The 15,536-nt window shown below is 41.0% G+C and overlaps 1 protein-coding gene across 2 annotated transcripts in view; it reads right to left on the bottom strand.

The window, feature by feature from the left end:
- LOC311180376 (protein cordon-bleu-like) overlaps positions 1 to 15,536 on the bottom strand; it is a gene marked incomplete at both ends in the record, with an annotated part of 210,160 nt that overhangs the window by 85,276 nt on the left and 109,348 nt on the right. For both annotated transcript variants that reach the window (XM_084248123.1, XM_084248122.1), the window contains 2 exons: positions 1,753 to 1,850; positions 7,977 to 8,205. In XM_084248123.1, the coding sequence (XP_084104249.1) occupies positions 1,753 to 1,850; positions 7,977 to 8,205 (327 nt within the window). The remainder of the gene's footprint in view (positions 1 to 1,752; positions 1,851 to 7,976; positions 8,206 to 15,536) is intronic.

Genomic DNA, 15,536 nt, shown 5'->3' with positions numbered 1-15,536 from the left:
TAGAGCTAGCTCAGAAAACCAATAAATTCACTAGGTTTTGAGGGTTTCTAGTTTTAAATTTCAGTTTACCACCACAATGCTCATTGATTGGGTATACACAGAAACAATTCACCGGTCCCTATCCACAAAAGATAAACAGTAATATCTCACTTCATTGTTTACAGAAGTGTTTCACATGAAGATGGAATGGTGACAGAGTGGGTGTTAAGGGGAGAAAAGAAGTGGAGGAAGGATGATGAGAGGGAGAAGTGTCAAAGAACCTGACATAAAAGAGACACATTGAGCACAGATCTTCAAAGGACACTGGAAACATGGGGTAAAGCACATATTATCAGAGTAAAGAAAAAAGAATCATAAAACTATCAGCAAAGTACTAGGAAAGGTTAAAAAATGAGCTGAGTTTCTGAGACCCTCCTAAGGACAAACATATGCACTAGATCAGCTATGAGCTTCTTTTGGACCCTAGCCTTACTCCTGGGTCCTGTGACCTCTGGCACTACAAAGCCCAAGTCTGAAGCTCTTCAAGGCTGGGGTTAACCTCTGCTTCAGTGTGCTCACCAGTGAACCTGGGTGAATGGGGTTCCAACACCACAGGCCCTTGTAGGGCCTATTGCACACATACAGACTCTGCAGCAGACAAAGTCCTGACAATACCAGCCCCCTTCCGTACATCAGTTAAGAAGCTGAATACTGTGGACAGTTCCAAATTGAGTGGTAGCATTTAAGCCAACCATCCATCAGAACAGTTTCATCTTTCTTAGTCTCATATACCAACAAAAAGAAAACATTAGATATTAGGAAAATGTAACTATTTGACAAATATAAAAGGGAAAAAATTTTCCTTTTATTGGTAATTAGAAGGCATTATGGTTTTGAAAATTTTATGAATCATGGTAAACATCTTGACTTTTACTCTTTTAACTATGACTTTAAATTACTGTGCTTTTGTATGCAAAATATGACTTTAAGATTTATTTCATAAAAACCAACAAGCCCAATAAAATTAACCTAACAAGCAGCTTATTCCCAAATAATTTTGGGAGAATCAAGAATATCTAACATTACTAGTAAATGTGCATATTCAACAATGGCTATGCTTCTCTGCAAAGTGGCCTGCTTGTAGCTTCTGAAGGCTTTTTCCACTCATGTATGTTATTATCCTCACCCTACTGAATGCCTACCTGGTGCAGAGCCTCTAATCCCACTGAGGCTGTGGTTCCTCAGATCCTGCCTGCCCTATAAATTTAGGCTCCAAGTCCCCCTTTTCGTATTTGGTGCCCAGCTCAGAGAATGGGCCAATCAGGTGTGACTATGAACTGATTGGTGCTAAATGTCCAACCAGCCATAGGATTGAGAACAGCCCAGTCAAACTTGTAGGTGGGATGCCCTGAAAGAAGTTATTAGTTTTATTAATAAATAGGATTTAAAAAATGGTGGTTCACCAATCCTGGGGGTTTTCACTGAGCTTAAACACAGACCAGGTGCTCTGCGTATACCAGCAGGACAGGGAGGCCCTATTAACCTGAAGCATAGTATACTGGTGAGGATACACCATAACCCAAGAGAAATGCTTTAGGAATTAAGACTGGAAGCAAATCAATAATTTTGATGTATATTGATAAGTTCTCTTTGATCTGAAGGAATTAACATTACCTAAATACATTTTGAAAAATTCCAAGATAGCTTAAGTGCAAATATCTCAGAAAACTAATTTTATACAATACAAAATCAAACATATATCTAAACAATTACCTTACTGTTGCTTCTTTTATTAACTTTGAAAAATCCCAGAATTTTTTTCTTCTCCTTTTCTGCCTCATCATTGCAAAGTGATGGCTTTCTAAAGGTTTCTGGAGAAAAAAATCATTAAGTTATTTTTTGGTACATAAAATGAAATTAAACACTTCATTAAAAAATTCTCAGGGCCTCCCCTGGTGGCACAGCGGTTAAACGCTGGGTTGCGAGGCTGCCCACAGCCTCTGCAGTGCCAGTACGATCCCTGGCCACCGGCGAGGGTCCCACCAAAAAAAAAAAAAAATCTCAATAAATGAATCCTCTATTCGAACTTTATTTTAATTTGTATAAAAGTGTCAACTATATTTTTCAAAGCATTGAGCCTCCTTAAAGTCATCAGTCCTATTTTTGAAATCCCTGAATGTCTTAAAGAATGTCTTTAAGTCCTTTAGTGATCATGGTGGCATTTTTCTCTGGATGTGGTTGTACCCGTTTTGAGAATAACAAAGAATCTACAAGCTCTAGGCAGTGTCATCCAAAAGAAAAATAAAGTAAACCACATACATTCTCTGATACTTGCTCAAAAAGAACAAGGTGAAATTAATTTTAGTAATATATTTAACCTATCTAAAGTATTATCATTTTTCATGCAACGGATATAGAATTATGAATTACATATTTTACATTCATTTTAGTGCTAAGTTTTCAAAATGCAGTGTGCAGAAAGCTACACTTTTCAGCTTGACTGGCTTCGTATCAAGTGCCCACAGCCATGCGTGGATTATGACTATCAGAGTGGACAGCACAGCTCCAAGGACTACAACATCTGTGCAAAACATCTGCTTTAGGAATTATCAGTAAACAAAAAATGCTACCTAATTCCCTTCTGCTGAAAAATCCCACTCTCATTTCCAGAACATAGAAGAGTAGCCATGTGAACACAGGTGGCTCATGAAATAATGATGACACCTTCCATGGTCCACACCTCAATACTTCCCTTCCTCCATCCCAGACAGAATGTCCTCCTTTTTAGTTATATTTTCTAGGGAACTCCTTTTCTTCTTTTAATAATTCATGATTTCTAAATCTCCCACATCCCTTTCTTGGTGTTTTCTTGAGGTGTTAGCTAGATTGGGTCCTTCTCATGTTCCAGATGGTGATTCTGAAGCACAGATTTGTCAAGCAGCTAACAACCACCACAAGCAGTTCCCAGAACAGAGGGGCTGGCAGCATCAGTGCTGCTGGAACTTGTGAAGGTGGCACCTCTGAGCCCACCACAGAGTTCCAACTGGAAACTCTGGAGTAGGGACTAGCCATCTTCTTGGGGATGCTCAAGCTGCAAGGACTGCACCTGAAACCTGTTGGAAAAGGGAATAAGTGCACAGGGATGGGGGTGACTATAATAGGATAATCTGCCTCACTGCTTCAAGTCTTAATTTCCTCATCTTCAGATTGGAGGTGAGTCACATAATTGTCTGGCACACATCAGTACCATGACTATTGATCACCATGATTCATGGATTTGCTGACATTCCACTGGAGGCCTTTGTAATTAACTTTGACAGAAAGTGAATTTCCCCATACCACTGTTAATGCTGGGGTGCCAGATCGCCATCCGCTAGTGGAAAAATCTGGACTGGGACCTCTCGAATTACTATCAAGATATTAACCCAAACAAGACAAAGTCAATCAACTTCACCTTCTAAGAGGGATTTCATAACCCCACCAGGAAAAGACACAAAAGTCAATGAATTAGTAACATTTGCATCAACACAAAGCAAAATCATTCTGTCTACCCCCACAAAACAAAAATCATTGTGTAAGTGACAAAAGCTGGATTTTCCATCACAAGGTCTGGGGCCCTCAGTTACAACAGGCATCTATGGTCAGGTCAGTCAGTTGCCTCCATGTCACATGACATCCAAACCAGTGACTGACCTGCTCAGTCATGATGAAAGTGCCCAGGCATGCACACTCGTACACAGACTCCACAGTTAGTTAAACCCTCAGTTAAGCATGATTATAAAGGTTAAGATACACTATACTACAGAGTAAAGCTCTATGCAAACTATAGCATGCATTAATGTGTGTGCTGATAACCAATGCTTTCTGCAGAATTGTGCAGTATAAACACAGATATTACAAAGTGCTGACATCACAGCACCTGGCTGGTAAACACAAGAGGAAACATGCTTCTAGCACAGAGGCTACTACATCAACCCCAAGAACCAAAGACCAAGTTACAAAACTTTCAGAGAATCCAGCCTCTTTCTTCTCTACCTGATAGCAAACCTGGTTAGCCACCACCCCTAAAATACTGAAGGCTCTGGAGGCCCTGGCACCAGCACTGTGTGATCAAGAAGCACTTTCCACACAGCCATGGTGAAAAGGTGGAGGCAGCAGTGCCTTGGATGGACTCGAAGTTGGTCCCAAAGCAATGATCTATTTTTAGAGCTCAGGCTTTGGCATCTTTGGACAAATAGCAGCCTACTGTGAGGACACTGTGACTTGGCAGACATTGCAGAAGTAGCCGTTTGAGCATTTGGTTTTCTCACAGGATCTGAAGCAGCCAAAACTTCCCAGGTGCCCTCCTGTAGCCAGTGTGGGATTGATCACTGACACACAGTCAGGTCTGAAGAACTACATATGGGACCTGGGGCTCAAGGCTGAGATTATGGCAATCTGAGCATGAGATTTATTGCTTTGATTTACTCTCATTTAATGTAACATAAATTAATGAAAGCTTAGGGGCAGTAATGCTTAATGCATAGGCAGCATGTAATATTTTGAAGCATTAAAATGGTTTTGAGAAATGATACAGATGGACTGAGGGGGACAGAGGGATGGAGGGAGACATAGGAGCCCTTAAAGACCAGCTAATCCAAACCATTCATTTTTCCAGAATGGGAAAGTGAAAGTGTTGTTCAGGTATGAGAAAAAAGTCACCAAGGAAGTGACTGCAAGAGGAAGACCAGACAAGCGCTCTCGGGACGCACAGGTTCTAAGTAGTGGCCACCATCATAAGACCAATGGCCCTCTGATTCTCCTCTGCTCTTCGCGGTTTGTCTATGTTCCAAATCAAATTCTTCAAAACTGACAAAGCCTTTATTATGTGAATTTTCTGCTGAAAAGGACTACCCATACATAGTGCTTCTTAAGTCAGAATGGGTATATTTATAACACATGTACTGTATGAGTAGATAAACAATAGATGAGGAAAAGGAAGGGTGACCCAGGCCGCAGCACTGTTAAACAACACACCCATAGTCTGAGAGTCCAGATCAATGCCAAATATTCTTTCATTAATTTTTTTCTATAAATAAACTCTATTAAATAATTTTTAAAATATGGACAGAAATTTCTTCTGTATAGGGCTCATTGGAATTTCAAGGAACCTTTTGGAGAGAATGTGTGAGTGTGTATAAGTGTGTGATTGTATGTATATGAGTACAGTCCAAAAGATTCATTAAAATCTTAATGTATGTGTGTGCATGTCTGTGTGTGCATGCACATGTTATGCACATAATTTATAAGAAATAGGTATCATAAAACTAAAAATCTGGACCTTTTATGTAATTGTTTATGACAGCAAATGTTCAATTTCAAAATCCACACTGCCATAAATTCTACAGCAGGCAGAATAGATGTAGAAGGCAGACAAACACAGGTGAGCACAGGTAAGGAGAAGCAGAGGTAAGAAATGGTGCCTCTTCTATAGGTACCATTACTACTCTGCCCTGAAATTCTGTGTTCATAAAGGGCCTGTTTTATGCAATGGCCTTCTTCAATCCTTACCAATTAGAACCACAGAGCAAATGCACACAGGGATATTCTTCTAGCCAAGCAGAAGCCAATAAACCAAACCACAAGTTCATTTCAGCCCCACCAGGCACCTCTAGAGGTACCCTAAGTCACACATCCCCTCCCTCAGGTCCAGCAAATAGAATAGAAGTCTTCATGCATCACCCTGGCCCAGAGCCATGCACAGGGCAGGGCAAGGGAGCAGCACTTGGCTCATGTTACCTCGATGGCTCAAGGAAGGTTCCGACTGGGTTTTGGTGAGAAAAACTGAAAAAGGCAGGTAATAAGAAAGTGAGGGACAGCAACACGTGGCCAAGGCCGTAGTTCTTCATAATCCTTCTATGGGGCTGTGCTTGCCCAAGCAGTAGCAGGCCAAATGCCAAGTAGAACCGTATTCCTGGCCTTGACTATTCAGAGCCTCATAGCTACAAGGCTGCTAAGTGTCACCATGGAAGTAGGGGGCAGTAAAGTTTTCTGTTTTGTTTTTGTTTTTTTCAAACTTCACCAACAGGCATTCCAGAGGAAAGGACTCTACATAGCAACCTATTTTGCCAGAGGCCCCCACCCCTTCACAAGAGGCTTCTGGCATGGGAAGGAACATAAGCCAAATGGGGCACAGGAGAGAGCTCCCGGAACCTGCTGCAGAATGTCCTCTTTACTTCTCAAATATCTGACAGTCAACCAGAACGGATGGAGGCATTTGGCAGGGATGAAAACCAACTATTTCACAGTTGACAGGGTGCAGCATGGTCCAGATGAAAGGGAAGTGAATGTGGGACTGGAAAAGGTTCGTCTGCCATATCAAATGGTTCCTTTATCTTCTGGGGAGGCTGCTGGGATTTCAGGGATTAGGCCTCTTAAGGGGGTCCTGAGACAATGGAGAGAAGGACTTAGGGACTGGAGCACAGTTCTTTCCCCAAGTGCTGTTGGGTCCAAATTTGAAAAGCCAGAGTGGGTACACTTGTGTGTCTCACTCTGTGGGGATCCAAAGAGCAGGCTCCAGTCTTAAGGAGGTTTCCCCACTGAACACCTAGCTCCTAGCTCCAGGTGACTGACTGGCTGCTTTCACGAGTCCATCCTTAACAAGGAAGTTAGTTTGATAAAACTTTCCCAGTAACAGGTTCCATGTTTTCCTTTCAAAATTTATCTGATGACTGACATAACAGATAGATACAATACATAGATCTGATGGGAATACTGATTTGTAGAAGGCTTTTTCTTCCACATACTTAAATAATGTGGGTCAATATTTCTTTTTCTTTCTTTCTTTCTTCTTCTTTTATTTATTTTTTTGGTTGTCAAATAAAACCTCTATTTCCAAAGAGTTCCAGAAAATTTAAACAGGACTGAAAGAATCAGACAGTCACACCTGCTATATCCAGACCCACAGAGCAGATGAGAAATTTTTTTGTACTTATTATTAAAACATATTGGATAAAACATCAGATATGTTACTCTTGAGGTCAAAACCCTGTGTGGGGCCCAGAATCAAGTAAGACCTGAGGTGCAGAATCTCCAGGAGGAGATTTTGGGGGTAAAGGAATTTCCACTATGATCACAGATTTCACAGTAAATTTGGTAATAAGAATAAATTTTTATTGGAAGAATTTGAAAAAAAATACTGTTGAAAACCTTGTATAGAGTTCAAAAACCCAACCTATTCCATATTTGCAGAATAGACAAAAAAGGCAACAGATATCAAGAGAGGCTCATCGAAATAAAAACTTTTATGCTGTTCATTCTAATCATTCTAATGGCAAGGACTATTGATTTTTTTTTTCAGTGACAGTTATATAATACAATCATCTTTGCGGTCAATCAGGGAAATCTGCCTCCACACATATCAGTGTTTGTCCCAACACAAGCCTCTCTGGCAGCCCTGCTCATCCAGGTCTCTGTGACCTCAGACTGGTACCAAATTCACACCAGGAGTGAGATGTCCTCTAGCACTAATGGTGAGGAAACATACGAGTTGCATTGACCAACTAAACTATAATTTGGTGAATTTTAGAAAACCAATAAACACATTTTTGCCACTGGGAAGATGAAAGGGAAGTGAATGTGGGACTGGACAATTATGAGCAATGTTTGGTAATGGGAGTAGTTAAAGGCAACTGCAAAGGAAAACCAAGAGAATATTGTTTATATGTGGTTTCAGGGTAGTTTTATTTTTAGCTTTCAGCTCCAATTTTCTTTTTACTTTTCTCTGCTTTTATTTCTCTTATTAAGGCTTATATGAGAAAGGAATAGAGGACATATTTAGAGATTGGGGAGGCATAATTACAGTCAAGGGGAACAAACAATTCATTTTATGTTCATTTCATCTTGGTTTGAACAAAATTTAAGTAGCCTGAAAATTCAGTAAGTCTCCATCATACAGTATAGAGCATGAAGCTCTGAGAAGTGAGGTGTCCAGTCATTCTTTTGAGGGTACTCCTCACCTCGCTTATTGTCCCAGGCGTAGAGCTCCTTGATGCCCAGATCGTTCAGGGACTTGGAGAGTTCCAGCTCCTCCCAGGTGACGTTGTCTCTCAGGAGGATCACATGCTCAGGACTGACCTCGCACTTTGCACAGATGGCTGGGAGAATGCTCTGGAGTGGCACGTTGGGGCTCACACGCATGACAGCTTTTTGTGTTCGCAGGTAATTCACTATCAAAAGCACAGATTTCTAGAACAACATAGCAGTCACAAAGAATTTTGTAAGACATCTTCCCACCATGGTTTCAGCTTTGTTTTCATACCAGAATTGAGTATGGGAAGATTCTGTGTATCCTGAATCTTTCTTCCATAGATTTTGTGTGTCATGCCACACTAAACAGTTATGTATCACTTAATGACATTCCATTCAATGATTGACCACATAGAGGACATTGGTCCCCAAAGGCTGTACTATGTTTTTTGTTTTTTGTTTTTTTAATATCTCTCTATGACTTTGGCATAATAATGAAATCACCTAGAAACACATTTCTCAGAAAATGTTTCTATTGCTAAGTGATGCATGACTGTGGTGAGCTATAATTGTGTGGAATAATAAATGAACCTTAGAATCTCTCTTACTAATGAATAAACTGCTAAGCACACAGGAGAATAGAAATTTAAGTAGCCTCTCACTTTACATACACTGTCTTTCAAGGATTCTAGCCAGACTTGAACACCAGGCACTTAAATACATTTTCTGAAGGAAATTAATTTGGAAGTACTATGAACAATTCAATTTAAAGAAAAACCCTCACACATGGTTTAAGTCAAAGTTCCCTTTATTTTGACCTAATTTTTCTGCTTATTTCATGGGGAAATTTATTTTAAAAAGGCCCTCATTTTTTTTTTTTTAAATCATGGTCAGGGAGGGGGGCGGAGCAACATGGCAGCGAGGAGACGCTGCGAGTAAGATCTCCCATTAAAAAAAGTTAATAGGGAGGAAAAGCGGCAGGTCCCAGTGAGAACCGGGACACAGAAGATAAACGGGTGACCCCAGCAAACTGCCAGAAGGAAGAAGAAAGTTGCCATAAAAGAGGACCAGAAGGGAGGAAAGCGCAGAACCCTGCTCCCCTACCCCGCCCACAGAGGCAGCACTCTCCGACCAGCAGAGAGGAGGAAAACAACAAACTAAAACGACCAACAAGAACAAACTACGCAGCAAGCGGGACTGTGAGTGGAAAGGAACTATTTCAGCCACCACACCCTGTGAACGGGAGCTGTGGAGAACCCTGCAGGATCCGCCACGGAGGTGAGCTCCGGGCGCCATTAAAGAGAGACCCCGCCCAGGAGGAGACCAGCACCAGCACACAGACCCAGGCCGCCCGGTAAGCTTGCGAGGAAAAGCAGCGCGCTGGAAAAGCAGACGCGGATCGGGATCAGGATTGCGCGGAAAAGCGGCGTGCTAGAAAACCAAGTGCGGATAGGAATCGGGATTGCTCGCGGAAAAGCAGTGCAGTTGAAAAGCAAACGCGGATCCAGATCACAGCTGCCCAGGTCCCTGCGCCTGCGACCTAGGCTTGCGGGGAGACGCGCAGAGGCCCTCACTGAGTGAGCAGGAACCAGGCGCCCATGCACGGGAGCGGGATTCAAAAGGCGCCATTCCTGCGCCACTGAACTGGGCTACAGCCTGAGTCCTGGAACTGAGGGCTTTGGAACTGACACCTGGGGCACGAAATTAGGGGCGTGGGTTCCCCACGAAGGTGGGGCACAAGGCAGACACAGCACCCCAAAGCCGTTGAGGTGTACCCTACCATTCCCACTCTATTCCCTGTCCGACGGGGTGGAAAATCAGCTCCCCAAGGGCTCCAGGAGAGATCTCTGGCGCCACCTAGCGACTTGAAGCCAGCAGAGGTGCCTAGAGGAGCCAGTGGCCAGCTGGGGAGTTAGCCCACGCAGGGCCCCTTCCAACCAGTAGTCTGAGCCCACAGGGGGAGCGAGCACCCACAGCCGGGGCAGACCAGGCGTGCAGAAGAGTGTGCCTGAGACCGGACGCGCAGGGAGTGTGTCCCACATCACCATCTTAGAACAGGGACATTTCTTTAGTAAAGACTACCTGCAGAAGGCTTCCTCAGGAGCCAGAGGTGAGCGGGGGAAGTTTGCCCACGCCAGACCCCCTCTGGCCTGCAGTCCAAGCCCAGAGGGGGAGCAGGAACCCACCGCCGGGGCAGACCAGGCGCACAGGGGAGTGTGTCCCCACATCGGCATTTTAGAACAGGGACCTTTCTCCAGTAAAGACTGCTTGAAACTGACAGATGACTCCTGGAGGAACCAGAGGAGAGCAGAGAAGCTCACCCAAGATGCCGGCCAGTCCCAACTACCCAGTGTCCCAACGCATACAGCAAATTAGAAAACAGACAGTAGGGAGGAGAAGAACCACACGCAACCTAGCAACTCCCCAGGGAAAAAGCACACCACAAAAAGAAAACCAGCCCCCGATTGCAACGACAGTAACTTGGAAGAACTTCTGAGCCTTCCAGAAAGAGAATTTAAAATTGCCGTGATTAAAAAACTGACAGAAGTCATAAAGGAAAACAATGATAAGGGAAAAATAATCAACGATCAGAAGAATGCAATTGAGTCCCTAAAGAGGGAAAACAATGGTCTGAAGAAAGAAATTGAGTCCCTAAAGAGGGAAGTAAAAGAAATGCAGGAGATCAAAGAATTAATGGAAGAACTAAAGAATTCTGGGAAAAGCAATGAAAGCAGAATAGATGAAATGGAAGAACAAATAAGTACTCTTGAAGACACAGAAATAAAAAGAACCAAAACAGAAAAGGAAAGAGAAGTACGAAGGAAAAAGAACGAAGAAAGACTTCGGGAACTATCTGACTCCATGAGGAAAGGAAATATAAGAGTTATAGGAATACCAGAAGGAGAGGAGAGAGATGTAGGAACAGAGAAAATATTCAAAGAGATAATTGAAGAGAACTTCCCAAATGTGAAGAAGGAGCTGAAAATTGATATACAAGAAGCAAGAAGAACACCAAACTTCCACGACGAAAGGAAAAATACAGCAAGACACATAATAGTAAAGCTCCCAAGAATCCAGGACAAGGAAAAAATAATGAAGCTGGCAAGAGGGAAGAAACAGATAACATTCAAAGGAAAGCCAATCAGGCTGACATCAGACTTCTCTGAAGAAACACTATGGGCAAGGAGAGAGTGGAGGGACATAGTCAACAGACTCCAAGAAAACAGATGCCAACCAAGAATTCTCTATCCCGCAAAGCTCTCCTTCCTCTTTGAAGAAAGAATATGGACCTTCCCAGACAAACAGAAACTCCGGAATTTCATTACAACTAAACCCCCACTCCAAAAAATACTACAAGGAGTCCTAAAGCCAGAACCTCAGAGGGACGAATAACAATGAAAGAAGGCCAAAAAAAAAAAAAAGTTATTAAAAGAATAAATAAATAAAATCAAAGGAAAGACAAACACAATGGCAAATACAGATGCTAACATATCAATATTAACTCTAAATGTAAATGGACTAAACTCTTCAATAAAAAGACACAGAGTTGCAGCCTGGATTAAGAAACAAAACCCAACCTTTTGCTGTCTCCAGGAAACACATTTAGCTACAAAAGATAAAAATAGGCTCAAAGTTAAAGGATGGAAAACAATCCTACAAGCAAATGGACCAAAAAAGAAAGCAGGAACAGCTATACTTATATCAGATAAAACAGATTTCAAACTCAAAAATATAAAAAGAGACCCCAATGGTCACTACATTAAGATCAAGGGGACAATACTTCAAGAAGAAATAACACTCATTAACATATACTCACCAAACGAAGGAGCACCAAAATATATCAGACAACTGTTGTCCTCTCTGAAAACAGACATCAGAGAAAACACATACGTAGTGGGAGACTTCAACACACCACTATCAACAATGGATGGATCAACAAGACAAAAAATAAGTAAAGAAACCAAAGCTCTAAATAAGGACCTAGAGCAATTGGGCTTAACAGACATCTACAGAACACTAAACCCCAAAAAAATGGAGTACACATTTTTCTCAAGCGCACACGGATCATTCTCCAGGATCGATCACATACTGGGGCACAAGACAAACATCAACAGATACACCAAGATTGAAATCATATCAACCATCTTTTCTGATCATGAAGGCATCAAACTAGAAATAAACCATTAAAAAGAAGGCAAGGAACTTTCCTACCTCATGGAGATTAAAAACCACACTACTGAAAGACCACTGGACTAATGAGGAGATCAAAGAAGAAATTAAAAAATTCTTTGAATTGAACGACAAGGAGGACACCAATATCCTAAATGTATGGGATGCAGCAAAAGCAGTAATAAGAGGAAAATATATAGCAATAGAAGCTCACATCAAGAAACAAGAAAGAACTCAAAGAAACAACCTAATCTCAAAGCTCAAATATCTAGAAAAAGAACAATAAAAAAACCCCAAATCCAGTAGAAGAAAAGAAATAATAAAAACCAAAGCAGAAATAAATGAAATTGAAACTAAAAAAACAATCCAAAAGATCAATGAAACCAAGAGCTGGTTCTTTGAAAAAATCAATAAAATAGACAAACCCCTAGCCAGGCTCACAAAGGAAAAAAGGGAGAAAGCACAAATAAACAGGATCATCAATGAAAGAGGAGAAATCACAACGGACACAGCAGAAATCAAAAGAATAATCAGTAACTACTATGAACAGTTATATGGAAACAAGTTTAACAATCTAGAGGAGATGGACAAATTCCTACAACTCTACAATCACCCAAAGCTAGATAAAGAAGAAATAGAACACCTAAACAGACCAATTACAAGCAGCGAAATTGAAATGGTAATCAAAAACCTCCCCAAAAACAAAAGCCCAGGACCTGATGGATTTACAAATGAATTCTACCAAACATTCAGAGACGAATTAGTGCCTATCCTTCACAAACTCTTCCAAAAAATTGAGAAGGAAGGGACAATACCAAACACGTTCTATGAAGCCAACATTACACTAATACCAAAACCGAACAAGGACAACACAAAAAAGGAAAACTACAGGCCAATCTCGCTAATGAACACTGATGCAAAAATCCTCAATAAAATTTTAGCTATCAGAATCCAACAATGTATCCATAAGATAATTCACCACGACCAAGTAGGATTCATTCCAGGGACACAAGGATGGTTTAACATCCGAAAATCAATCAACGTTATCCAACACATCAACAAAAAGAAATATAAAAACCATATGATAATATCAATAGATGCTGAGAAAGCTTTTGACAAAGTGCAACACCCATTCATGATAAAAGCCCTTGAAATTCTTGGGATACAAGGAACATACCTCAACATCATAAAGGCCATCTATGACAAGCCAACAGCCAGTATCATTCTCAATGGTGAAAAGCTGAAAGCAATTCCATTAAGATCTGGAACAAGACAAGGATGTCCACTCTCACCACTGCTTTTCAATATAATACTGGGAGTCCTAGCCAGAGCAATAAGACAAGAGAAAGACATCCAAGGAATCCAAATAGGAAAAGAAGAAGTCAAACTATCACTATTTGCAGATGATATGATAATATACATAGAGAACCCCAAAAAGTCCACAGAAAAACTAATTCAACTCATCAATCACTTCAGTAAAGTGGCAGGATACAAAATCAATACACAAAAGTCAGTAGCCTTCCTATACACAAACAATAAATCTGAAGAAGAAGAAATCAAAAAAACCATCCCTTTTTTATTGAAACAAAAAAAATCAAATATTAGGGAATAAATCTAACAGCACTGTTTACAATAGCTAAGCTTTGGAAACAACCCAAATGCCCAAAAATAGATCACTGGATCAAGGAGATGTGGTACATATATACCATGGAATATTACTCAGCATTCAAAAAAGGTAAACACATGCAATTTGCAGCAACATGGATGGCACTGGAAGGGATCATGCTCAGCGAAATAAGCCAAAAAGAAAAAGAAAAATACCGGATGGTCTCACTCATAGCAGGAATCTAGAAAACTTAAATAAGGGACCAGGAAAAAGAATAACTATAAGAAAGTGAAAATCAAAATCAACAAAAAACTACGAACCAGAGACACTTTTAGGAGGGCGGGGGTGGGAGGGGAGGGATTGGGGTCAGAATGGGGGGGCTGCAATTGTATGGGGAATATAAAAATAAAATTTATTATTAAAAAAATAAAAAAGGCCCTCATAAAACAAATTAAAATATTGTTTAAGAAGCCAAAATATCCATATACATATATTAATATCTATTGAAATACATAGAGTGTATATACATATGTATATATATACACATTATACATAAAACATTTTAAGTGAGAAAAATACACAGACATCCAATGGACATAAAAAAATAACTGACATAACAATGGACATGATAATCAGAAAGAAAAATAGCCAATGTGACTAAAACTTATTCCAAATGACTACAGATAAAATGGCACATAAGAAGATTAATATGCAAAATTTCATGCACTTCAGCTTTTATTTGGTTTCTGGTTACTCACTGTGTTCTGAGAAACAAGAGGACAGAGTGGACATGAATAAAAGAGCAGATGAAGCAGACTTTGCAGTTTGAGAGTAGGGTCTGACGAATTGTAGGAGGAAAATGGAACCCACACCCCTATTCCATGCTTCTCAAGCCAGACTCATGCATAACTCTGGGTTCTCCTGCCCCTGGGGGCCAGTACGGTCAGAGAAGGCACAGCCTACCAACAGGATTTCTCTTCCTTGAACACTGATTTCGTTGAAGAATTAGGGAAAGCTCTTTCAGGATGCAAATAGCACCAATTAAAACTTACTAAGCACCTAAACCTAAAAATTCACAGGAAATGGACTAATGGCCAAATTGCCATTTTTATTTTTATTTATTTTTAAGATTTCTTTTTTTTAAAAGATTTATTTATTTATACCAAAAGTGGGGTATAGGCAGATGTGTGAGAGGGTGAGAGGATTCACCAGAGACAGAGTGGGGAACAGAACAGGCAGAATGACCAAAATACACTGCTGAGGGAAGCAGCGGAAGAGACAGGAGAGGTCTGCTTGCCATGTGGGTTATCTCCACAGCCGGCGGGGATTGAACCAGCACTGCAGAGGCTGCAGACAGCTTCACAGCACTGAGATCAACCGTCTGTACCACCGGGGAAGGCTTTGCCATTTTTAAATGCATGTAAATTTAATAGATAATACAAGAGTCTAAAGAATGCTTTTACTTTTATTTGGAATTAAAAGAGCCATATCAGAGACTTGTTAAAATGTACAATAAAAAGATACTTAACTTTTTATTTTATTTTATTTTAATAGAGGCATTTTTATTTATTTATTTATTTGTTTGTTTTGTTTATACATGCACTGGGTACAGTCAGAAGCGCGGGAGGGTGACAGAATTCACCAGAGCCAGAGCGGGGAGCAGAGCAGGCAGAAGGACCGAAGTACACTGCTGAGGGGAGCAGCGGGCGGCAGGAGAGGTCTGCGCGCCATGTGGGACCCTCGCCCGGTGGCCGGGGAGCAGCCAGGGATCGAA

Source organism: Talpa europaea (genome assembly GCF_964194135.1).
Source record: "Talpa europaea genome assembly, chromosome: 11".
Classification (NCBI taxonomy): domain Eukaryota; kingdom Metazoa; phylum Chordata; class Mammalia; order Eulipotyphla; family Talpidae; genus Talpa; species Talpa europaea.
Note: the sequence above shows the minus strand (reverse complement) of the source record. Positions and strands in the feature narration are given on the sequence as shown.